The sequence below is a fragment of the Mauremys reevesii genome, linkage group 7 (genome assembly GCF_016161935.1).
Source record: "Mauremys reevesii isolate NIE-2019 linkage group 7, ASM1616193v1, whole genome shotgun sequence".
Lineage (NCBI taxonomy): Eukaryota > Metazoa > Chordata > Testudines > Geoemydidae > Mauremys > Mauremys reevesii.
The window spans coordinates 28985304-29010030 of NC_052629.1; the positions used below are offsets into that span (position 1 = coordinate 28985304).

Sequence of the window (24727 nt, forward strand, 5' to 3'; positions counted from 1 at the left end):
AGTCTGCCCTGTTAGGAGCAGGATTGGGGTTAAATTCTTCATTTTAATGTTATCTACAGTACCATTTTATTTCAACACAGCAAAAAACTTTATTTGTATCATCTGAAAAATGTAGGGCCCGATCCTTTGATTTAAACATTGGTGTAAGTTACACATGGAGGGCATGTTGTTTAGGCAGTAGGTGTAAGTGGGGAAAATGTAGTGCAAGTTGGCATTAATTGTGTGTGCAAAATGGGTGTAACTTACTAGTGATGAGCTAAAATGCTGGAAGTGTGGTGTTCCCTCCCCACCTCCTGTGGAGGCTTGCTCCAGCCTCGCTGCATGTCCCAAACATTCCTGTGTGACCCCCAGAGGGGCGCGCCTCCGTTTGAGAACCATTGTGTTACCATGAGTTAACTATTTATGCTAAATAATCTGTTCTACCTTGTATTGTGCTGTGACACTTTGAATCCCTTTCCTAGACCTGAAGAAGAGCTCTATGTAGCTTGAAGGCTTGTCTCTTTCATCAACAGAATAAAAGATATTACCTCGCCCACCTTGTCTCTCTAGAAATCTAAATACTAAGATGAGTGAACTTCTGTGCCTAGTATTAAATGAGGATATTGATATAATAGGCATCACAGAAACTTGGTGGAAGATTGATAATGGGACACAGGATACAAAATATATTGGAATGACAGAGTAGGTCATGCTGGTCATGGAGTGAAAGAAAACCTAGAGTGAAATATAGGAAAAATCTTAAATGAATCCAACTGTACCATAGACTCTCCATGGATAGAAATTTGATGCTTGAATAATAAGAGCATAGCAATAGGAATATACAACTGACTAGTTGACCAGGATGGTGATTGTGAAATTCTCAAGGAAATTAGAGAGGCTACAAAAATAGAAAACCCAGTGATAATGGGGGATTTCAGCTGTCCCCCTATTGATTGGGTAGGTGTCCCTCAGGATGGGATTCAGAGAGGAAATTTCTAGACACTATTACTGCTTCTTAGAGCAGCTAGTTCTGGAACCCACAAGGGGAGAGGCAATTCTTTATTTACTCCTAAATGGAGCGTAGGATCTGGTCCAAAAGGTGTGAGTATGGCTGAACCACTCAGTAACAGCAAACCTAATGTAATTAAATTTAACATCCCGGTGGGGGGAAATACCAAAGAAACCCACCATACTACCATTTAACTTGAAAAGGAGAACTACACAAAAGTGAAGACACTAGTTAAATGGAAACTAAAAGGAATAATGTCAAGAGTGAAATGTCTGCAAGTTGCATGGAAACTGTTTTAAAAACACCATAATATTTGCACAAAACTTAGAACAACTTGAACAAAACTTAGATCTGGCATAAATGGATTCAACTTCCACTGGTTTTCAATGTGCATTGTTTCTACATATTCTAAGGCTGAGTGCAGCCATCTATTTTTTTGTTTTTTATTATTATTATTATTTTATTATTTACTATTTTGTATTGCTTTAAGGCCCAAGAGCCTTAAATCTGGTGGTGAGGGCTCTGCCTGAAGAGTCCTAGAAGCCATTTGAATCTCTCCTCCTCCATTGTTTAAAGATAGGGCGGATTAGACTCAATTTAGAGTCTTTGTTCTGTTAAGTAATCACTACAACTGAAATCACTGATAACCAGGTCTAGCTGCTGTATGTGGGACAATGCTGCAGTGAAAGACTGCTCAGCCTGCAGTGAGGTTACTCACTACCTGCTGATATCACTGAGAGCTGGTTCGAGTGGTAGAACCTCAGAATGTGACATGGGAGTGAACAGAGGTGTAGCAACACCGGAGTGAACAGCACCAGGAAGTGGCACCAAAGTGAACAGTGGCAATCATGAGTCTGTTGCAGAGGTGACAGCCGAGCTCGATGACTCACTTCCCTCCAACCCCCCACCGCCTCTCCGGCTGGGTGGCGAACTCACCTCTGAACTCTGGACCTTCGCTGACCAAGTCCAGCAACTATGAGTGGGATGCAGTGGAGGGAAAAAGCAATAGCAGGTTGAAGGAATATTTTTTGTACTTTCACAGTGCAAAGTGAGAAACTGAGGCAAAGGACATTGCCCAACATACTCTAGGGTGGGTGTTTGTTCATGGTCATATGCTTTCGAATCATGGTGATGGTGTTTTCCCAAATAAATGCCATGTTCCTTTTTCTTTTTTATTAAGTTTTTTTCTGTTATACACAGACTCATTGCTTGCGAGTGGGGAAGTATTCTTTGAGGGAGTCAACAAGCATGTGGATAACTATATCCAGTTGATATAGTGTACTCAGACTTTCAAAAAACCTTTGACAGGGTCCCACACCAGTGGATCTTGAGCAAAGTAAGGAATCATGGCATGTGAGGGAAGGTTATCTCATGGATCAGTAACTGGTTAAAGGAAGCAAAGGATAAGAATAAATGGTCAGTTTTCACAATGGGCAGAAGCAAATAGCGGGGTCCCCCGTTTCTGTAGTGGGACCTGTGCTATTCAACATATTCAGAAATGATCTCGGAAAGGTTATGAAGAGTGAGGTGGTAAAATTAGGAGATGATACAAAATTACTCAAGATAGTTAAGCCCAATGCTGACTGAAGTGCTACAACAGGATCTCACAAAACAGTGTGAATGGGCAACAAAATGGCAGATGAAATTTAGTGTTTATAAATGCAAAGTAATGCACATTAGAAAACATATTCCCAGCTATACTTACAAAATAATGGGGTCTGAATTAGCTCTTACTGCTCAAGAAAAAGATCTTGGAATCATTATGGATAGTTCTCTGAAAACATCTGCTGAAGATGCAGCAGCGGTCAAAAAAGTTAACAATGTTATGAACCGTTAGGAAAGGGCTAGGTAAGACAAAATATCATAATACCACTGTATAAATCTGTGGTATGCCCACCCCTTGAATACTGAATGCAGTTTTGGTTGCCCCATCTCAAAAAAGATTCACTAAAATTAGAAAAGGTACAGAGAAGGACAACAAAAATGTTTAGGGGTCTGAAACAACTTCTGTATGAAGAGAGATTAAAAAGACTGGGACTATTCAACTTGGAAAAGAGACTGCTAAAGAGGGATTGATAAAGGTCTATAAAATCATGAATGATGTGAGGAAACTGAATAGGGAAGTGTTATTTACACCTTCACATACCGCAAGAATCAAGGGTTACCCAATGTAATTAATAGGCAGCAGGTTTAAAATAAACATAAGGAAGTACTTCTTCACACAATGCACAGTCAACTTTTGGAACTCGTTGCCTGAGGGATCTTGTGAAGGCCAAAAGCATAACTGGGTTTAAAAAAGAATTAGATAAGTTCATGGAGGATAGGTCCATCAATGGCTATTAGCCAAGATGGTCAAGCACACAACCCCTATGATCTGGGTATCCCTAGCCTCTGACTGCCAGGGGCTGGGACTGGACAACAGGGGCTGTGTCACTAGATAAGTGCCTTGTTCTGTTCATTCTCTTTGAAGCTTCTGGCACTGGCCACTGTTGGAAGACCAAGTATAGGGCTAGTTGGACCATTAGTCTGTCCCAGTATGACTGTTCTTAAAAAGGTCTTGATGAAAAATAGGTGTAAATTTGGTTTCTCCATGCAAGAACTGAACAGGTTCTTTATCTCGATTTTTTACTTGTATATTAGACACAACTGGATAAAATGTTAGTGTCAGCTAAAATAGTGGCACTGTCATTATCTGTTATTCATCTGCTTCATTTGAACTGATTGCTATTTATCCCAGTTATTTGTTCAAGATCAGAAGTCTTCTTAAATTATCCTATAGTTTCCAAACACCAAAAGTCATTTTTTTCTTTTTCTGACAGTGATTGTGTACTGGTCATCAACTTTCTTTCACTTAGGCCCTTGTTGTTTTTTTTTATTTAATCAGGTAATTTTCAAATTGATAAATTAGCTAGATACTTATTTTCCCATTTGTCCATCACTCTGAATCTGATGAATATGTAGTTATAAATCTTCAGCTAAGTGCACAGGAATTTAGTTGTGTGACTCCTATTAATGCTAATGAGCTAAACCTTTGTACACTTGTCAAAAACATACCCCTTAGTGATAGGATTTTTTGCTCAAACTCAACTTCTAGTAAATCTTTCCCATTAAAAGTTTATCTATTTACCAGTCACTTGTTTGATATATTAGCTGTGAACGATGTGTTTGCTGATCCTGCTTGCTCTCCTCACGGGAGTTCTGTCTAATGCTTTCAGTGAACTTGTCCCATTTAAAATGCTTTCTACTTCATATAACTGGGTCACCAATGATTAGCTTTGGACCCAAGTGCAAAAGCCACCACTTTGAAAAACTGTGTCACACTTCATGCTTTAACATTCTTATTTCCTAATGTCTCAGCAGATCTCCTTTTGTGATTCTCTTTGGTTTGCAAGTTTTAAATTTTATGTATCAGATTGTAATTATTGTTTCTCTTTCTGCTATGAATTACTTTTCTCTAGTCTACTAATTGCACTTGTACTGTTCCCATTTTGATCATTAAATGTAAAAATGTGCTCTAACTTTAATATTCTTGTACTTTTCTGTGACTTGTTTAGCTGTACCATGCTGCTTTTGGGAAGTGTACTCTGTAACCATAGCATATATAACATATTTTTGAAGTGTCATTCCACATTTTTAATTTCTTATATGGCCCATAAGTGTGATATATGAATATCTTATGGAAAAATCCTGTGGTATTTAATAGGAAATGGTCACTTTTCTATAGGTGTGTTTGAAGTCTATTGAACTCTGTTGGTTTAATCCTTATAAAATTCTATGAGACTTTCCCATAAGCATTCTTGACAGACCACTTCTTTTTAGAAATGGCCAGGCCACCCATTCAGTCTTCCCTTTTGGTCTGGGGATGATGCCTACCTTCTCCTCAGGTATGTGAGGTAGGAGCTACTACTGTTGCCTCATTTGCCTTCATTTTTATGGTGGTAAGGTTGGAGGTCAGACTTCACCTTGAGGAGGAGGTATTTGAATGCATGCATACGCCATGAAATCAAATTCCCTTCACGAGCCAAGTAATGGTCAATAGAATATAGCCAGATTAAGCATCTTTCACACGAATAACATAAAAAAATAATTGTAAATAAAAAATGCCACACTCATATTCTAACATAATATAATGTAAAAGTTAAGAATCTGAAGAGCTTCTCCTGTCAGTGTAGTTAATCCACCTCTGTGAGAGGCGGTAGCTATGTCTATGGGAAAAGCCCTCCTGTTGTCAAAGCTCAGACTACCCCAGGGGTAGGTTGGTATAACTTTGTCACTCAGGGGTGGGGATTTTTTACACCCCTGAGTGACATAATTACACTGTAACCTTGCATTAGTATATCATAGAATATCAGGGTTGGAAGGGACCTCAGGAGGTCATCTAGTCCAACCCCCTGCAGGACCAATCCCCAGACAGATTTTTGCCCCAGATCCCTAAATGGCCCCCTCAAGGATTGAACTCACAACCCTGGGTTTAGCAGGCTCAAACCACTGAGCTATTCCTTCCCACGCAATGACCTATAGACCTGGCCTTAGTATGGCAGATACTTTTTGTTAAATTTGCAGAGTGCAAAGCCCAAGAAAACCTATATTACTTTTCAGGGATTTCCGTTAACCTGTATATATTTTAAATAATGGCTAATAAAGCCCTTGATTCTACTACTTTTCCTCTAACTGCTTTGAAATTCTTCTCAAATACTAGAATACTAGAAGAGGATCCTTGTACACAGTGAAAGATACTAGGATTGCAAAAGAGTTTATATTTTTTAAAGAAACATGAACATATTTATACTTAGATTTATAAAAATTAAATGGCACCTTTTTTTTTTCATTTACAAGACCGTTCTAGACAGTATGGAAAATGTATCTATCATGTTCTTCCTCATCTTATTCTAAAGTGCTTTCTAGTGTTTCATTGTCCCCTGGTAGCATGAAGAATTTCGGATATCCTTGTAGCTATGCCCCGACAATGTAAGTATGGCTTCAGTAGTTTGATCCCTCTAAGTTAAACTAACATTCTCTTCCTGAAGCACATAATGACCTATTAGGAGAGGTCAAGTGGTTAATAGAGCTGTCCTCTGGGGCATCTCTTGGCTTCAAAACCTTTTGCTTCTAATTTTGAATGGCTTCTGATTTATGTTCTTAAAGTCAAATGCATCGTCTTACGAACAGCAGGATTAGTGCACTTGCAATTTAGTGTCACTATCAGAAATCTGAAAAATAGCTTGAAGGGGTCTCTTGCTTCAAAAAGGACTAGTTGGATTAAAGTAAGGACCATATTCTTTTGTCTATGAGGCAGTTTTATTGAATTAAACTATAGTTTGATTTTTTTCACCCAAGAAGAATACAAGTTATTGTATTCTTAGAAATGCTGTATCTTACCCATATGTTGTTTTTTATTCAATATTTAAATTAATTTATGTACTTACCACAGCATTTCCTCTAAATATACCACTTTTGAAATGTAAGGCAGTGTCTCAAAGAAAAACCCACAGCGTCTTAATTATTTTAGGTTAAACAAGTTATAGTATTTCCTAATCCCCTTTTTAAGAGTAATCTCTCTCTCTGATAAAATTGCTACTTTCAGTTGTGCTGTTTCATGTCACTTCTTAGGATAATTCAAACTATCATGTTTTATTAATAATCTGAGATAATCCTACTGGTATAATAGGTGATTGTGGTATTTTTCCAGGAGCCCCCTTTAATATCTCTGTTCAGTAGCGTATCAGTCTAGGACTCTTAACACCGTACTCATTGCTGTAATTTGGGCCTGATCCAAAGCTCAGTGACTCCCAAGGAAAGATTTCCACTGACTTCGCTAGGGTTTGGATCCAAGCCTTTATTATGGTGAAGTCAGTGAGTGTCTTTCCATTTACTCAACTGAGATTGGATTGGGTGTTACCTGAGCAGTTTACAAATTTAAAACAAAAAGCATGCAAATACATGGGTCCCACTTCTTGGTTGGCAAAGCTGAGGTGTGGTGCAGAGCCTGTGGGTGGTGCCACTTTTGCACTTTGCCCAATGCTGCTACCATTTGGCTTAACTTGGAGGAGCCTTACAGATGCTTTATGTCAGCTGGTAATCATCCAAAAAGAGCCATTATACCAGCTAGGGAACAGCTGGAATACAGCAGTGATTGAGTTCTGTTCCCTTCTCTCTGATATGCTCATTACATGGGGCAGGGTGGAAGTCAGAGTGGTGAGTGTCTTAGAGACAGCTACCCTGCCCAGGAAGGAATCACTATGTAGCCAGTTACTCTGGTTTTAAAGATGTGGCCCATGTTCCTAATCACTGGGCACTTTTTGCATAAAATGTATAGGGAAAAAAGTCATGGTGAAATGGACCACTTCATGCCCATAGAAATGAAGATCATAAATACATCTAGCACAAGGGTGGGCAAACCTTTTGGCCCGAGGGACACATCTAGGTATGGAAATTGTATTGCGGGCAATGAATGCTCACAAAATTGGGGGTTGGGGTGTGGGAGGGCTGTGGGCTTTGTTAGGGTGGGGCCAGAAATGAGGAGTTCAGGGTGCAGAAGAGGGCTCGAGGCTGGGGCAGCGGGTTGGGGAATGGGCTCCAACTGGGGGTGCGGCTCTGGGGTGCAGGAGGGTGCTCCATGCTGGGACTGAGGGGTTTGGAGGGTGGGACAGGGATCAGGGCTGGGGCAAGGGGTTGGGGCACAGGAGGGGGGGTCAGGGGTGCAGGCTCTGGGTGGTGCATACCTCAAGCAGCTTCTGGAAGCAGTGGCATGTCCTGTCTCCAATTCCTACACAGAGGCGCAACCAGGCGGCTCTACACGCTGCCCCATCTGCAGGTGCTGCCCCTGCAGCTCCCATTGGTCATGGTTGCTGGTCAGTGGGAGCTGCGGGGGCAGCATGGGGAGCCCCCTGGCTGCCCCTCCACGTAGGAGCTGGAAAAGCAACATGGTGCTGCTTCTGGGAGCCGTGCAGAGCCAAGGTCTGGACCCCGCTCTCGGCAGGAGCTCGAGGGCCAGATTAAAACATCTAAAGGGCTGGATGCAACCCCCGGGCCATAGTTTGCACACCCCTGATCTAGCATTACAGTATTTGGATAGTTTTGCTCAGGTTGAGCTATGTATCTTGCTTCATTGACCTTCACAGAATTGTGGTAGACTATGGGTGTTCACAATATACCAGTGCGTAAGAAATTAATTTAAAGGATAGTATGTTTATTGTTTGTACACAAGGAAGAATGCAACATCACAAATCATTAGGCAAAAAAATGTGTTGAAGTAGAAACCCTGCACACCTCTCTCTAAATACCACTGGGGTGCAGCATCTGACCACTGTAAAATCTTATATACTGATTTTAAGTGAACCACAAATTGAACTTTAGTGTCAGATCAAAAACACATAGGGACTGTTCAGTAGTATTACACAAGTCCACTATTTTAAAGAATTTACATGCTGCATGCACGTTAATAGATGGAATTATATCTTTGTTTTAAAAATATTCTAAACAACTTGAACAAAACTTAGATTTGGCATAAATGGATTCAACTTCCACTGGTTTTCAATGTGCATTGTTTCTACATATTCTAAGGCTGAGTGCAGCCATCTATTTTTTTGTTTATTATTATTATTATTATTTTATTATTTACTATTTTGTATTGCTTTAAGGCCCAAGAGCCCAAGTCAGGGACTAAGACCCCTGTACAGAACAGAGTGCTGTTTAAAACAGTAAGACAGTCCCTGCTCCAAAAAGCTTACAATCTAAGTATGAGGCAAGAGACAACAAATGGATACAGACAGACCAGAGAGTGCAAGTCAACAATGAGGCAACAGAGTCAGCATGATAAGCAGTGGTCTTTGTGGTTTTTGAATATTCAGTTTTAATTTTAACATCAGCCCTCTTTGCACAGAAGTACAAAGAGGCTTGGTGTAACTTTCTCTTCTAGCAAAGATAAGTGTTAATATTTTTTCTTGGTGAATTTCCTGTTCCTATCTGTGGGATGTTCTTGCTTTTGTGTTATGTGAACCAACCTTTTTATTTAATATAATCAAACTGCTTATCAGAACTGCCCAGTAGTATAGTTTTTAACATTCAAATCAGAATGTTTTCCTTTTTTGATAGGAACTTGAACAAATACTAATGATTGAGACAAAAAATTATAGGAAAACTATAAAATTCTACCAGAAGCTTTTGCAGAATGAGAGAAGAAACAAAGGTAAAATTACAACTGATATGCTAATAAAGGGATTTGCCTTAAGTCATTTCATATAAATCTCACAACTGCATCAAAATGTGCTTTTGTGCTAAATGTATTTTACATCTTAAGGTTCTGAGGTTAAAAGTATGTTGCCCAAATTGAGGGGACAGCTACAAGAAATGAAATCCAAGGTGCAATTTCTTGAACTGGTGAAGAAGTATTTACAGGCAAGTCAGCTTTGAATTCACTTTATTTTTATTTGTTTGTTATACAGGTGGCTATAATAGTGTAACTGGATGCCCAAGTCAGTATATTAAATTTAAAAAGTTTTAAACAAAAGTCATAATTTTATAAAGAACTTTTAAGAATGACTGACTGAAATTCAAGTAACTGTTAACTAGTCTTGTTAAAAAGAATGACTTTAAATGTGATGGTGGCTTTAAGTTGAATTGACTTTATTTCCTCCGATTTTTCATTTTCATCATTTTTCAATTATTTCCTTTTACATTGCTTTGACTCTTCTTCACACAGATCATGTATGCAGAGCAGTGGGGAGTGGAATCATGTGCACTTCCTACAGTAGTTAACATTACAAGAACTGATGTGTTGGATGTCAGCCCTTTGGATGAGTCGTCATTGCTCATTTTCTATAATATGATAAAGCACCAATGTAATAATCAGAACAGGTCAAGGATTCTACAAGCTGGGACGCCACTTGGGTTAATGGCATGTCTATACTCCAGGTATGCTGTATTCTATAAATCCCTAATTTACAGGGCAGAACAAACATAATTCAGTTTAAATATACAGGATTCATACAAATCTAGTAGCTTCCATAAATAATGTTTGTCAGCATTATATAACCACTCCTTTGCTTGTATTAACTTAATGGTATGCAGAAATAGTATTTAATTGCAGTCATCAGCATCCAAATGGCAAAAAAGGAAGCCAGGTAATAATGGGCCTGGTTGAAGGCCTGAGACCTGATCCAAACCCTCCTCACTATATTAAACCAGCCTTGGTAATTAGATGGGGGCAACATGATTCCTCCTCTCACACTTCTCCCTGGCACTCTGCCCAGGTTCTTGAACTAGGCACTAGATTTGGGTCTGAGGCCTAGTATGCACCTAAAAATTAGATCAACCAAGCAACATGACTCAGGGCTGTGAAAAATTTTGCACCCTGTATGCCGTAGTTTGGTTGACACAACCCCCACAGTAGATGCAGCTAGATTGAATTGCTACTACATCTTGCAGAGGTGGATTAATTACATTGATGGAAAAACCCCCTCCACTGGTGTAAGAAGCATCTATGCTACAGCAGGGTAACTGTGCCACTTTCACCGCTGTAGTGTTTGAACAGATGGACTGTCATGATGGTATGTAAACTCATGTCTTGGCCCCTGAAAACTATCAGAGGCATCATAGTCTAGCGGATATGGCACTGGATTGGGACTTAAGAAACTTGGGTTTCGTTCCCAGTCCTGCCAATGACTTGTTTAGGACTCCTTTTCCCCATCTGTAAAATGAGGATAATAATGATGCATATCTCCTATTGTGAAGTGCTTTTGCAATTTATCAGTGAAAAATGCTGCATAAGAAGAGGTAGGAACTATCACCATCTTCCTCTCCAGCACTGGATGAATATCCATATACTTGCGCATTTCGTCAGCTTCTCTCACAGCAAAGTTTACTCTCACAGAGTTTACTACGGGGGGAATTCTGCACCACTGTGGAATGCAGAATTTTACAGACTTCCCTGTTTCCCGCCCAGAATTTCTGGCCTTCATTACGGGCCACTGGTTTCTGCAAAGCCCAAGTCACAGTCACTGGCTGGGCTGGAGGCTGCATGCTTTTTGATCCTCATTCTCCCAGGGAAGGGAGAGGGCCTGGGAGGCCCAGCCAGCTCTGGCAAAGGATGAAGAAGGACAGAGCCTCACCACACCATGTCCCCCAGTGGGATAGTAAAGAAGTTGGGGGGAGTAAAGGCTCTGGGGATGCTGGTGTCTGGGCAGGGGGCTGCCTTATGGCTGGGCTCTGTGGGGAAAGGGGTCTGGTGTCTGGGCTGGGGGCTGCCCCATGGCTGGGCTCTGGGAGGATGGGAGTGCAGGTGTCTGGGCTCTGGGTGCCCCATACAGCCCCCTCCAATATCCCCCCAACTGTAATTGGGTTGTTGTAGATGTTTCTTTAACTCTCTACTCCTGGAGGCATCTTTTTTGCTGTTGTCTGTATTGTTGATGGGTATTTTGAAATAAATTACCAAAATAATTGAAACTGGAGTGATTATATTGCATTGTATTGACAAATAAAATATGCAGAATTTTGCAGAATTTTAAAATATTCTGCACAGAATTTTAAAATATTCTGCACTGAATTTTTAATTTTTTGGTGCAGAATTCCACCAGGAGTAAGAGTTTTAGCTGATTTCAGTAGCATTGTCCAGCATATTGTTTCTAGGGTTTGTTTCTAGCCATGGTACACATAATATTTTAATGATAGAGGAGCTAAAGTTTTTAATAAAGAAACATGAAATTCAGGAATTGAAGTTACTGGTTCTTAACAAATAAAAATATGAAGAATAAGACTATTTCAGTTGTAACTAGATCAGGCTGGAAACTTCCCAGAAGAACAGTTCCATCACAAACTGTTGTTTTGAGAGAGGTGAAATGTTCCACAGGAAATTAAAATGTTGACGAGCCTCATGCAGGATTCCAGTTGAAACCAGTCTGGTTTCTTGCCAGCTCCCCAGCCTGCCTCTCTATCATCCTGACTGCACTAGACAGAAAATATCAGTACTTTGAACAAGAAAATAAGATCCCTCAAGCCGTACAAATTAGAGTATCAGCTTTTATAATCATTCTAAAACCACAGAATATATTGTATACAAATTAAATTAAAAAATAGGAATGTGGAAATTGAGATGGTTAATTTGGAAATTTTCTAATTTTGAAAAGTCAGATAGTTTAATGTTTAGAATTCCCATCCATGAGAAATTCCAAATTTTATTTTTTTATTCCAAAATGGAACTTTTTTTTTTTTACTTAAGAATTTTCCATGGAATGGGAATTCAGACTTTCAATCTGCTCTAGTTGTAACTTTTTTGTTGCTATGTTTTAATACAAGAAAAAAACTATATAATTGCTTATCTGAAGCTTTTTTTCTTATATCCCACAGAAATGCATTTTTAGAAGGTTATGTACAGCAGTTCCTCTACACATTTCGTTATTTCTGCACACAAGAAGAATTGTTGAAGTTTCTTCTTGATAGAATCAGCAGCACTTTATCCAGGTACAGTAAGTTCCTGTGAACAAAACTGTCCAAGTGCTAGAGACTTTTCTCCCCAATGTGAAAGAAGTATTTCTAAAAAGAAGCACCTAATTGAGTTGAATTTTGTTACTTTTTTTAAAAAAAGATTTTCTTGTGAATAAAGGAATGTCTGCACTACAAGCGCTGCAGAGGCACAGACACTTTCTACATCGACAGAAGGGGTTTTTCCATCACAATAGTAAATCCACCCCTTCCAGGGATGGTAGCTAGGTGGATGGAAAAAATCTTCCATCAACCAAGCTGCATCTGCAGTGGGGGTTAGTTCAACCTAACTACATTGCACACAGCACATTTTCCACAGCTTTGAGTGATGTAGGTAGGTTGACTTAAGTGTTAAGTGTATGCCAGGCATAAGAGTGGAACACAGTGAAAATAGAGTAAGTTCTGTACTGGACAATATGCTTTCTTCCTACTTCCACTCTGAACTACTATTGACTTCAGTGGGCGTTTTATCTCAATAAGTAGCTGGGTATTGGGACATTTTTATAAATGAAACTTTTGTTCCTCTAGAGGTGTAGATGCCAGAGAAAGGGAGACTTGGGGTTTTTTTGTTTAAGTAATACAACTGGCAGAAAATTCTTGCACTTCTCTCTCTCAACCTCTTTTTAAGATTAGACTAAAATGACAGTTTCAGTGCACTCACTGCCTTTCTCATATTACCAGTGCAAATGGGGATCCCACCTCTCTGCTTATCAAAATATACAATCGGAGTTTCTACATTCTGCAGGCTTGGATTGAAGACTGTTATATTGTAGACTTTGCAATAAAAGCTGATCTTTTGTGCATGCTACAAGACTTTATTTCTTCCAAGGTAACTTGTTGTTACAACTTGTTGTTATTTTGGTGAAAGCTTTAAGTAAAATGTCATTTAAATCAAATGTAGTTATGGTATATAAGCAAACACTATTATTAGGATCCTTGTCTTTCTGAGTAAAATTAGTGTGAAAAAATTATGCCTAGTGACACTTTTTTGTTACACAGCTGAAATAAAATATGTGAATTTTCTTATAAATATAAATGCTCTTTACTTCATAACTAATCTTTTAAAGAAAAATCAATAGAATTGCCTACTAAAACCTACTTTCCATTTAGATTGCTCCATTAAATGGCTATGGTGAACGTTTGCTGGCAGTGCTTGAAAATGCTACTGGCGGGAAACGTGGCAGTGCTTTCCAGTGCTATAACTGGGATGAGTGGAAGGAGGCAGAAGAGGATGATTCAAAATCTTTACATTCATTGTGCAAAAAGCTCTCTCAAGATGTCAACCAAAAGGCATGTAGTTTCTTTAGCTTACTTTATATAGAGAGCGGTCTTGTATATTTTTCTTGCAAAAATAAAGGAATTTTAAATTTAACACTTTAGGCCCCAATTCAGCAAACCTCTTATATATGTGCTTAAGTCCCATTGACTTAAAGTTTAGCATGTGCTTAAGTGATTTGCTGATTCAGTAATGATTTGCTACAGTCATACTAATTTTAGAGGCTGTAAAATGTTTACTTCTGTTCAATTTTGTGACTCATAATTGCTGAAAGAATATTTTTCCCTATGAAATTTGCTACTGTTGTAAATAACTTATTGTGATGCTCAGTACCTCGGGGGAACACCATGTTCATCCTTATAATATGATTGTGTGGTATCCAATGCAAGGTTAGTCATGTTGGGTGTCTTCGGAAGGCTCATGATGCACTGTGTATTGTTGTTATAGTAATGTTATAGGTTAAAGGTTGTAATTTCATGTATATAGTTGAGGCTGAAAATGTGTTCTCATGGCTTAAAACAAGCCCAGGCAGGACCCCCCAGGAGCAGAGGGGCAGTTCACACCTCATCAGGGCATGTATGGGACAAACCCAGCCCAGCCTCACAGGAACAAAGGACACTGGCCTAGGCAGCAACAAAGGATCTGTTGGACTCTCAAATCAGTCATCCCCTTCCCTTGGTCAGTTTGGGACTATGATGAGGTAATGCTCACCTGACTCTGAAGGGGCAGGGTGGCAAAGCCAAGATGGAAGAAAGAACACGATAAAGGGAGAGATATTTGCCATGCTCTCTCTCCTCCATCTACAGACACCACCACAAAGCGACTGAAGCACTGATCAAAGGGGAGAGCTTGGTTGAAGAGCAACCAGCCAGCCTGTGGTGAGAAGCATCTAAGTTTGTAAGGGCAGTGAAAGTGTTAAGATCAGCCTAGAATGTGTTTTGCTTTTATTTCATTTTACCAAATCTGACTACTTGTGCTTTGACTTATAATCACTTAAAATCTGTCTTTTGTAGTTAATACATTTCTTTGTTTATTCTACCTGAAGCACGTCAGAGACTCCCCTTGGGATAAGAAGCCTGGTACATATCAATTTCTTTGTTAAATTGATGAACCCATATAAGCTTGCAGCATCCAGTGAGCATAACTGGACACTGCAAAATGGAGGTTCCTAGGGTTGTGTCTGGGACTAGAGATATTAGCTAGTGTCATTCGGTTGCACAATCCAAGCAGTGGCTGGCCAAAAGTGCTCACTCATGTAACTGGGAGCAGTTTACATGCTAGAGGCTGTGGGAGAACAGCCTCCAGGAGTGGGGGTTCTCACAGCAGAGCAGGGTAAGGCCGGCTCCCAGAGTCGAGGATTGGAGTGACCTAGCAGATCACCAGTCCAGATAACACCACGGAAACATCATACCTATATAAAAAAGTTTAAAATGAACAGGAGAAAAAATGCTTTTTGCCTACAGAATTTCAAAACTTTACTGCACCTTCCTCTTACACTACTGACTCGCATAAATCAGAATTAGAAGACATCAGCTGGTACAAAGTAACTTCAGAGTCCTGAGAATCCAATAGACTTTGCTTGAAAAAAAAGCATCCTCACAAGAAAGAGTCCAAAGTGCTTCACAGATCAAATATGCTAGTTGAATAGCAGGATCCCTGTCCCAATGAGCTTACAGAATGCTACTGCCTTTATACAAAAATCCTATAGAATTTAATGGGGTTAAATCAACAGAGCTGTATGGAAACTCTGGATAGTTTATAGCAAAGATGGGGCATGAAGAAGAGAGGAAGGGAGACTTGGATAAAGGAGCAGGAAAATAAGTGGATTTTTTTTATGTACTCGGAGGAGGAAAAGAAATGAAAATGAACAAGGCTACAGACCGGCAGTTATAATCATCAAGTCATTACGTAACTAGAGGCTGAACTAATATCACAGCAATGAAGTTCATGAAGAAGGGACAATAACTCAAGATACCGAAGGGGGAAAAAAGCAAAAGTATGCATGTCACACACACGCACGCAAAGGAAAGCAGGAGTCAAGGATGAGAACTCTGGAACAAGAAAGATAGTGTTGACAGTGACATGGTGAAGGTTTAACTATGCAGTGCGTTTTGAACATAGAGGACATACAGTAGGTCTAAATGTCCAAAACTGTAAGTGATTACAGCTCCATGAAGGTCATTGGCGACGCACCCCATGACACAAGGCCTGATTTGGATGTTTTGAGGTGGAGATGTCAGAGGCAGAAATTCACGACTAGTTAGTGAGAAGTTATCCATGTAGAGGAGAGAACTCAACCTGTGAGAATGTATAGAGGGAGAAAAGGAGGAGGTGAAAGACTGAGCCCTAGTGGGGCCACCAACTGTGTGGGAGAGGAAGAAATGAGAGTTCCCAAGAGCAAGGCAGAAGCTGAACCCATCATAGGACAAAATAAACCTCCATATCTATTTTATAAACTCAAACTATCTCTATATCTTTTTTAGGCTACCTAGAAATAAATAGGTTTAGTTTTCTTGTTTTTTATACCTACATCCTCAACGCTGTGTACATGCACACTAACAAATTAGGTTTGTTTACATTACTGGCAGTTAAACGTCAGAGCAAGCCTAACATAAATTGGGTATTCTCTCCCGTCTCCACTCAATAGTTTGTCAGCTTGGACAGCATGGGGCAAGGGACAGCGATTATTATAAAAAAAAAATTTGAAGTCTAGGGTAGGTATTCTCCTTCACCAGTTCATACAGTGTTATGGTAGCCTAAATCTGGGGCCCTAAATTCATTCCATTTCTTCTTAAATGAATTAAGTTCAAGAGAAGAATTCGATAGTCCGAAGAGACAAGAATGATTATTTAATACAAATTACAGCTAATTTAACATTACATCATGTTAACTTATCACTGGCAACTGTAACCCCGTATAAAGTTGATCAATTATATGATGCATTTATTGGAATGTCTAATTTTTATATCCTCAGGCACTGAAGTGGTAGGGTAGCAAAGATATTTTAATGAACAAATAGCAACAAGAGCACACTGTTGACTCGTATCCAGCTTCTCGTCCACTGTAAGCCCTAAGTCCTTTGCTGCAAATCCATCTGCTATGTCCTTCACGCTTGCATGACAACAGTTCCCAAAGTGGATTGTCCAACTCCAAAATGATTTCCCATTGACTGGTAGCAATCCAGCATTGCAAGTTGCAAGATAGTGCAATTGCCACTCGCTTCTCCACTGTCAGTGCAGCTCTCAGTCTGGTGTCCTTGCACTTGAGGGTTGGGGCGAGCTCAGCACACCGGGTCCAGGATTGTGGCTTTGCACATCTGAAAGCTCTGCAGCCATTGCTCATCATCCAAAGTCTGCATTACAGTGAAATCCCACCAGTTAGTGATCGTTTCTCAGGCTCAGAGGCAGCATTCTACCATCTGCAAATGCTTCATGAACGCCACCATCAACCTTGAACTGTTTTTTGCTGTGTCCCACAGAAATCTGTCCTCCACAAAACCATCATGTTCCCTGATGATTTAGTGGTTCTTGCAGCTCTGCAAATACTGGAGGATTGTGTGTCCTGTGCTTGCAACACTCATCACAATAGTCCAGTGCTGCGCAGGCTCTATGCTTCTGTCAAATGGCAGACAGTGAAGAATGCTACATGGGTGCTGGGAGATTTTTTTAAAAGGTGAAAATTATGGGATATAGTTGACATTATGGGATGGAGAAAATTGCATGCTGGGAAGTTGACCCCTTGCTCCCAGTCACCCTTGGATGACTTGTTTCTACTCCACCATGTATTATCCAAACTTCCCAAAACAAAGTGCTCTGAATGGTGGCAAGTTGCACTCTGGGATATCTACTGATGATGTACAGCATGGTGCACCAACACAAGCACTACTGGTAAGTATTTGCAACACCAATATAAGGAGCCAAGTATGCCTGCACAGAAGCAATATACTAACTGTGGTGGCTTTATGCCGACATAACTTGCATTAGCAAAAGTTTGCAGAGTAGACGTTCCCTCAGTAAGTTATATTGAGAAGAGACATAATGTAGGCTTTAGGAAAGTTACAGCTGTAATAAGCTACTTTTTTCTTGTATAGAGCTTTAACTGGAAACTCGCCAAAGGAAATGGCCCTATTACACATCATCAAAAAGAAAGACCATACACAGTTGGGTCAGCTTTACCGAAGCCATGCTATTACAGTTCTACAGAACAATTCTCTGGCTCTTATGCGAAAGCAAATGAAGGAGGATCTCTCTTAACTGAATATAGTGCACAAGAGCTTTGCTGTCAACTGACACTGTTACAACAGGTAAAAAGACTATTCTATTGAGAGTGAGGACAAATCAGTGTAAATGTTTGTTGTGTAGTCACCCTTCTTCCTTCCCTCCCTCACCTCATGTGTTGATTGCTATTTATTCTGAGGTTCACAACACCTATGGAAAAATAGCCCAATTTCCTCCCCAAGTCCCTGCAATGTCTGGAGTCACTAGTATCAGGAGTTCTGGTAATGGTTTCTCCTGAGAACCTTAGAGAAGAGAACATAGAGGAAGAAAAAGTATTTCTTGTGATACCTAAAATAATTGCCAAGCCTAATGATCACTATGATTTAAATTATTGTCTGTGCAGGAAATGTTTCATAAATGCCATCCAGTACACTTCCTAAATTCAAGAGCACTTGGTGTCAAAGATAAGTGTACCACTGTACAAAAGTAAGTGGGTTACTTTTCCTATCCCCCCTTCCCTGCTGATGCATTGTTGATTTTTGTATTACACCCTATGTATATATGGAAAGTGGGAAATGGAGAATCTACATTGTCTTTCAATGTAAAAAAAAAATTCACAGTGAGGAATAATGGAGTTTTATCCTTCCGATGACTTGTAAAATGAAGTTCAGCAGACCAAAACATTTTCTTTAGGCCACATTGTCCAGGTGACTTGAAATCCAGAGTAGAGCAGGTAAAAAAATATTTGCTGAATGTTTTTGAAAAATATCACAATATTTTTCAAGTATATTATGTTGTAATTATATCCATATAGATGGAAAAATAATGAAATTCTGTCTATCTTTTAGTACTGATTGAATAATTCATATATATTTGTAAACAGAGAGAAATTTTATTGCAGTTTTTAAAGAAAAGTGATTCAGATTTTTATTACTTGCCCAGTTCTAATCCAGAATAAATATTAACATTATCACCAGTTCACACACAATCTTCATTATCCTTGTTTTTGTTTTAATTCATCTTAATTTGTATGTGGATTCAGTTACTTTCTATCTAGAAATTATTAATTGTGACTCTAGACTTGATTCAAGTAATGTCTAAGAAAGGGAACACAAGCTGGCAGGGCCACCCAGAGGATTCAGGGGGCCTGGGGTCTTTGGCGGCGAGGGGAATTGCCGTGGGTCTTTGGGGATCCACCGCCGCAGGTCTTCGGGGCAGTTCGGCGGTGGGTCCTGGAGCAGAAGGACCCCCCTGCCGCCAAATTGCCATGGAAGATGCTTCAGGGCCCTAGGCCCGGCGAGAGGTTTCCGGGGCCCCTGGAGCAAGTGAAGGACCCCGCTCCAGGGTCCCCGAAAAACTCTCATGGGGGTCCCTGCGGGGCCCGGGGCCTGGGACAAATTGCCCCACTTGCCTCTCCCGCCCCCCGGGCGGCCCTGCAAGCTGGATCTTTTGCCCTACCATTTAAAATCCAATAAAAATGCCATCTAGCCCCTACTGTGTTGTAGTGCAGACAGGACTCTGTCTTGTAGAATCTCATTTTTTTGTGTTCATATTCATATTCCACAAAATAAAAGATGGACTAACTTTTCGGTGAGTATGGCCCTTTGACCACTGTTTATGAGGGGAGAAATGCTTTGTTATTGTTAGTCAAACTAAAGAAATTGCTCAAGTTGCAAAACTTGTGATTTTTATTTTTTTTTAAGTAGTCCCATTTGCAGATGTATGTTAGTACTGGAATTATAAAGTCTACACAGAGAAGAGAAATTAATATATGATAGAATCCCAGCACATGCCCTTTTAAAATGTATTAATCAAGATTGTAACTAAATAACATATTATTCATTTTAAAAATGATTAGAATGTTAACATCTTTTCCTTCATGTTTTGTAGTTGTAATATCTAAATTCCCTATTGTTTGTGTTTCACAGAGCTGTTCCCACTGAATCACTGTCACTTAAAGTCTGTAACCTCTTTCTGCCAAATTGCATACAAGACAAGTACCTCTTACAGCTTTTAAGAAATGCAGACAATATCAGCACCTGGGTTGCTGCTGAAATTGTTACAAGTCATACTTCCAAGGTTTGCTATAATTTTTATTTGGTTATTAAATTAGGAAGTAGTTAGTTATTTGCTATTGTTTACTGTTTCTGTATAGCAAACCTACACACACAGCCTGAAATATGCCTGCCACTGTGTTGGCAACAGTTTGTTGACTGTTGTTGGCAGATCCGCTTAGTGTTTTGGATCTGTTCTGGTGGTGGGGTTAAAGACTTAATAGAATATAAGAATTCATTTACCATGAGACAGCAGATGTCTGACTTTCTGCTATTGAAATGGCCTTCTTACCACTGAAAGATTTTCTGCCTAGAACTTTGAGAGGCAAGGTGTGCAGTCCTGCTGCTGTTTTACTTCAAGTAACAAATCCTAAAACAAAATGTACCTTTTTATTTTTCTCACATTTCTAGTCTACTTTTAAGGTCAATTGAACTAATACTTTCCTCAAGAGAAAAAATAAAGCTTGATGTTTATTAAACATGAAGTCATTTTGTGCATTGGTATATACATTCTGAATTTCTTCATCTGAAATCTCTCCATTAACTTCTTAATACAATATTTTCTAAATTAATCATGATAAAGTCAACAGAAACCAGTGGTCCCATAACAACTCATGGTGGGTGTTGGTAACAACTTTTGTATAAAAATTTGTGGTGACAACAGAGTTGAAGTTCTCAAACCCTAAGTCTTTATCTGCCAAGTAAATAGCATCACTACTGGTAGTGCAAGAAGTACTTAGGCGGCTCCCAACGCTTTAATGGTCAATTCATTTCTGACCATGATTCTAGACCTGGACCTGAATCTGCCCATTCAGATTAAACCAGTCTAATCCAAATCCAAATGGTCGCCATACATTTAGTGATCATCACTGTGTGCACGATTTCTTTTCTTTTTTATATTGGAGACTCCCTGGAGCATGTCTCCATAAGTGAGAATCATTGACTTAATATCTTCATATAAGAGCCAGTTGCTCATTTGTTGGTTTTCTGAAGCTATCACCTCAGTGAATTACCCCTCACCCTCTTACTTCTGAACAGAATATTTCTGTTTTGTTTATCATTGGCTATCATGGGAGTATTTTTACTTCCCACGTGAAGAGAGATGAGCACTGATACCTCAATAGGGGTAGTGTGTAATGTGTCTTAGAATGATAAGTTATGGGAGCTCCATCCAGGTCTGCAAATCCACCCAAAGTGGTAATCCACAAAAATGGGTACCTTCAAAGAACAACAATTACAGGTGACTAATTACCTCATATTCCTCTGTGTTCAGTCAGAATATTTGTGCAATAAAGAACTCTAGTATAATAACTTTATCATGGACTTTTGATATTTTCATTAACCTTAAGAGAGTATGACAGGCTTGTCACCAAACCCCCAAATTGGAATTACCTTATAACTGCTGCTGTTCTTTTTGTTTGTTTACTTGTTTGTCTATTGCACTTCTCAGAAACATACAAATTGGAGAGCAGCTTTTATTGCTTTTGAAAACAAAGCCTGAGATGGGGTAATTTATCAGAATATGGCAGCCATAGCATACAGTTCTCTAATCCTCTGTCAATTTTAAGCACAGTATTATTCAGTTAGTTGTTGTAATTTAGCCAATCAGAATGTAACAAACTCAATTTATTTTGCCAGCTTTAAAAATGCCGGTTTATACAATTAGTACTACACTTGAACACATTTAGATGAGTGATTTTCATTTAGTCCCTCACTTGTTCCTGATTGTTTCTGTCCTTTCGCCTCCTTAGAATTAATTACTGTATGTCTTCCCAACCAGTTAAGAGTTTTAGGATCAATTGTTTTACTGGCAGTAGAGTTGCAATTTGGCCTTTGGACAATGTCCTCAAATGGAAATAAAATGATATCCAGCTTAAGTTTCTTCATAGCAATTGGCTTCATGTGATGACTCTCAAACATATTATTTGTTTTAGCTCCAGCAAATTACTATTATTTATTATTTGTATTACTGTAATGCCTAAGAACCCTTGTCATGGACCAGACCAGTGTGATGTAGTAGATTTTAATATTTAACTTTATTTTTTCCAGTTGCAGGTGCATTTACTATCAAAATTTCTCCTTATAGCAAAATCTTGCTATGAACAAAGAAATTTTGCTACCGCAATGCAAATCTTAAGAGGGCTGGAAAATCTTGTAGTACGACAGCTACCAGTAAGTAAGGACTTTTGGACTTTTTTTCCACATGTAGCTATTTTGTTTTTAGCAAAATTAAGTCTGTTCCATTACAGAGATTAATCTGAAAAGATATCAAAGTATTTTATTTACTTTTTTAAAGGCTTGGAAAATTTTACCATCAAAAGTGTCTGAAATAATGGAAGAACTCAAGGCTGTTGAGGTACAGTATGAGTCTCTCATGTGAAATACTTATGTGACACTTAATTAGTTCTCTTTGCAGGACTGAAGCCAAAATACAGTTTATACTGTATAAAAAAATTGTTCCATGTTTAATGACTTCCACATAAACCTGATTACTTTACAGTTGACTGTTTGGGCTTTTCCACCTGCCAAGACCAAAATGCCAACCTTGGCTCTGAAAGTCAAGTTGCATTTTTTTCTGGCTTGCATCTAATTGCCAGAAATTAATATTGTGCAACTAGCACTTAATTAACAATGCTTTTGATGATAGTCAGGACAGAACAGTTCACTCTCCCATAAGTGTGTTGATAACAATAAGAGCTGGTTAGAATTTTATAACGAAATTTTGTCTAAATTTGGCCTATTGGAAAACTATTAGTTTTTTTTGTGTGAAAAGACTTAAGTTTTCTTGAATTTCCTTTTTTCAATAAAAAGGAAAATTAGACCATTACAAAACATAACAGGCAAATGCTTTTGAATTTGCCAAAAGCTTCTGCAGAACTCTTTCCTTTTTTCAACCAGATCCATTAACCATTTATTTTAGTTAATAAATCAGCAGTTATGACCAAATGCACACAGGGAGCAAATGTTTTGTGTGGGAAAGCTGCTGTTTTAACAATGACTTTTCTGATCATAAATCTTTAAGAATACAAAGAGCCCAAATTATCAGACAAACCCAAAAGAAAACTAAATAAATTGAGCCTTGCAGTGTGCAAGATCTCCACGCCCATGGTGAGCAACCTGCAGCCCATCAGGGCAAGCTGCTGGCGGGCCGCCAGACCATTTGTTTACATTTGCGTGGCCGCCCGCAGCTCCCAGTGGATAACCCACGCTGCCCTAAGCTCAAGCTCTAGCTGACTGCCAAGGGAGAAAAATGCGAAGGCAGGGATACTTAATTCAGTCTTACCAAATAACACCTGGTACTATTTATCCCAAAACAAAGGCCAGTCTGCTTACCCACCAACAGACTCAGTAATACCTCAGTTGTCAGCAGTACCCCAGTCTGCTGGAAGTGCTAATAAGATCATCTTGGACATCTTATCTTGCTCCATTATTTAGGCTTTTGATGCAATGCCTAACCCATTGCCACTTTTTAAAGATGCCACATCCCAAGTGTTAAATGTTAACACTTTCACTCTAGTATTTTGTAAAACTCTATTTTGAATGACTGAAAAAAAGGGCAGAGATTTTCAGAGCCAGATAGGAGATTGGCACCCAGCTCCTATTAATTTCAAAGGGAATTACATGGCTGTATCCCCTAGTTACCTTTGAAAATCTCAAACAACATCTCTCAGTAAAAAGAACAGGAGTATTTGTGGCACCTTAGAGACTGTAGCCCACGAAAGCTTATGCTCAAATAAGTTTGTTAGTCTTTAAGGTGCCACAAGTACTCTTGTTCTTTTTGCGGATACAGACTAACACAGCTGCTACTCTGAAATCTCTCAGTAATTGTCATAACATTTCATCACTAACTTTATGTACTTGTGAAACTGAGTTTGCTTAGGCACTTACCTTACACGGGTGCACGACGTCGGAGTTCCCGAGTTCGTTGAATCGATCGCAACTATCGCCGAACGAGATAGTCGAACTCCTCGAAGCTTAGTTCGGAACCTCTCTCCTCCACCCAGCTGGAGTTAGCAGCAGAGACCTTGGAGCGCCGGAGGGAGGTTCGTTCCCGGCCCTGGACGTGTGTTCAGTTTAGAAGTAGGTTTCAAATTCAGCGCTATTCATTCACGAGCTGCTGAATTGCACTCCTAGTTCGATTTCATTCTTAGTGTAGACCTGCCCTTAGACCTAAGGTGCATTCTGTGATTCCAGCTACAACATGTTGGTTGTAAATTAGAAATGTTTATTAAAAACTCCATCTGGACTATCTTCTAATTGAAGTAACTTTTGTTCCATACTCTACCTTAATTGAGCTGCCACCAGGTTGATCAAATGCATTATCTCCTTCATCTCCATTTTAACTTCTATACTTTACATGAAAAAATTACTGTAAAACAAAAATGTTTGTTAAAGACATAAAACCGAGGACTACTTTATGAAGCCTGCTCTGACATTTATCATGGGCTTTCTTTGTGTAAATTATACCAGGTGTTTTTAAAAAGTGACAGTTTGTGTTTGATGGAAGGAGAGAGATTCAAAACGCTCCCTACAATTCCATCAGCCCATGTTCTGGCCATGCACGTCCAGCAGCTTGAAACTGGAGGATTTACTATGACAAACGGAGCTCATAAGTGGACTAAACTTAGGTAATTATTTTAATTATACATATGTCACCTATATTGTCTAGTGCAGAGATAGGCAACCTATGGAACATGTGCCGAAGGCGGCACAT

At 39.3% G+C, this 24727-nt stretch overlaps 1 protein-coding gene across 5 annotated transcripts in view; it reads left to right on the top strand.

Moving 5' to 3' along the window:
* Positions 1-24727, top strand: part of KNDC1 (kinase non-catalytic C-lobe domain containing 1) — a 99992-nt gene that overhangs the window by 72483 nt on the left and 2782 nt on the right. For all 5 annotated transcript variants that reach the window (XM_039481918.1, XM_039481917.1, XM_039481919.1 and 2 more), the window contains 12 exons: positions 9083-9176; positions 9288-9385; positions 9690-9901; positions 12332-12445; positions 13148-13295; positions 13577-13756; positions 17833-18045; positions 18363-18445; positions 19888-20038; positions 22063-22185; positions 22310-22369; positions 24484-24641. In XM_039481918.1, coding sequence (XP_039337852.1) covers positions 9083-9176; positions 9288-9385; positions 9690-9901; positions 12332-12445; positions 13148-13295; positions 13577-13756; positions 17833-18045; positions 18363-18445; positions 19888-20038; positions 22063-22185; positions 22310-22369; positions 24484-24641 — 1634 coding nt within the window. The remainder of the gene's footprint in view (positions 1-9082; positions 9177-9287; positions 9386-9689; positions 9902-12331; positions 12446-13147; positions 13296-13576; positions 13757-17832; positions 18046-18362; positions 18446-19887; positions 20039-22062; positions 22186-22309; positions 22370-24483; positions 24642-24727) is intronic.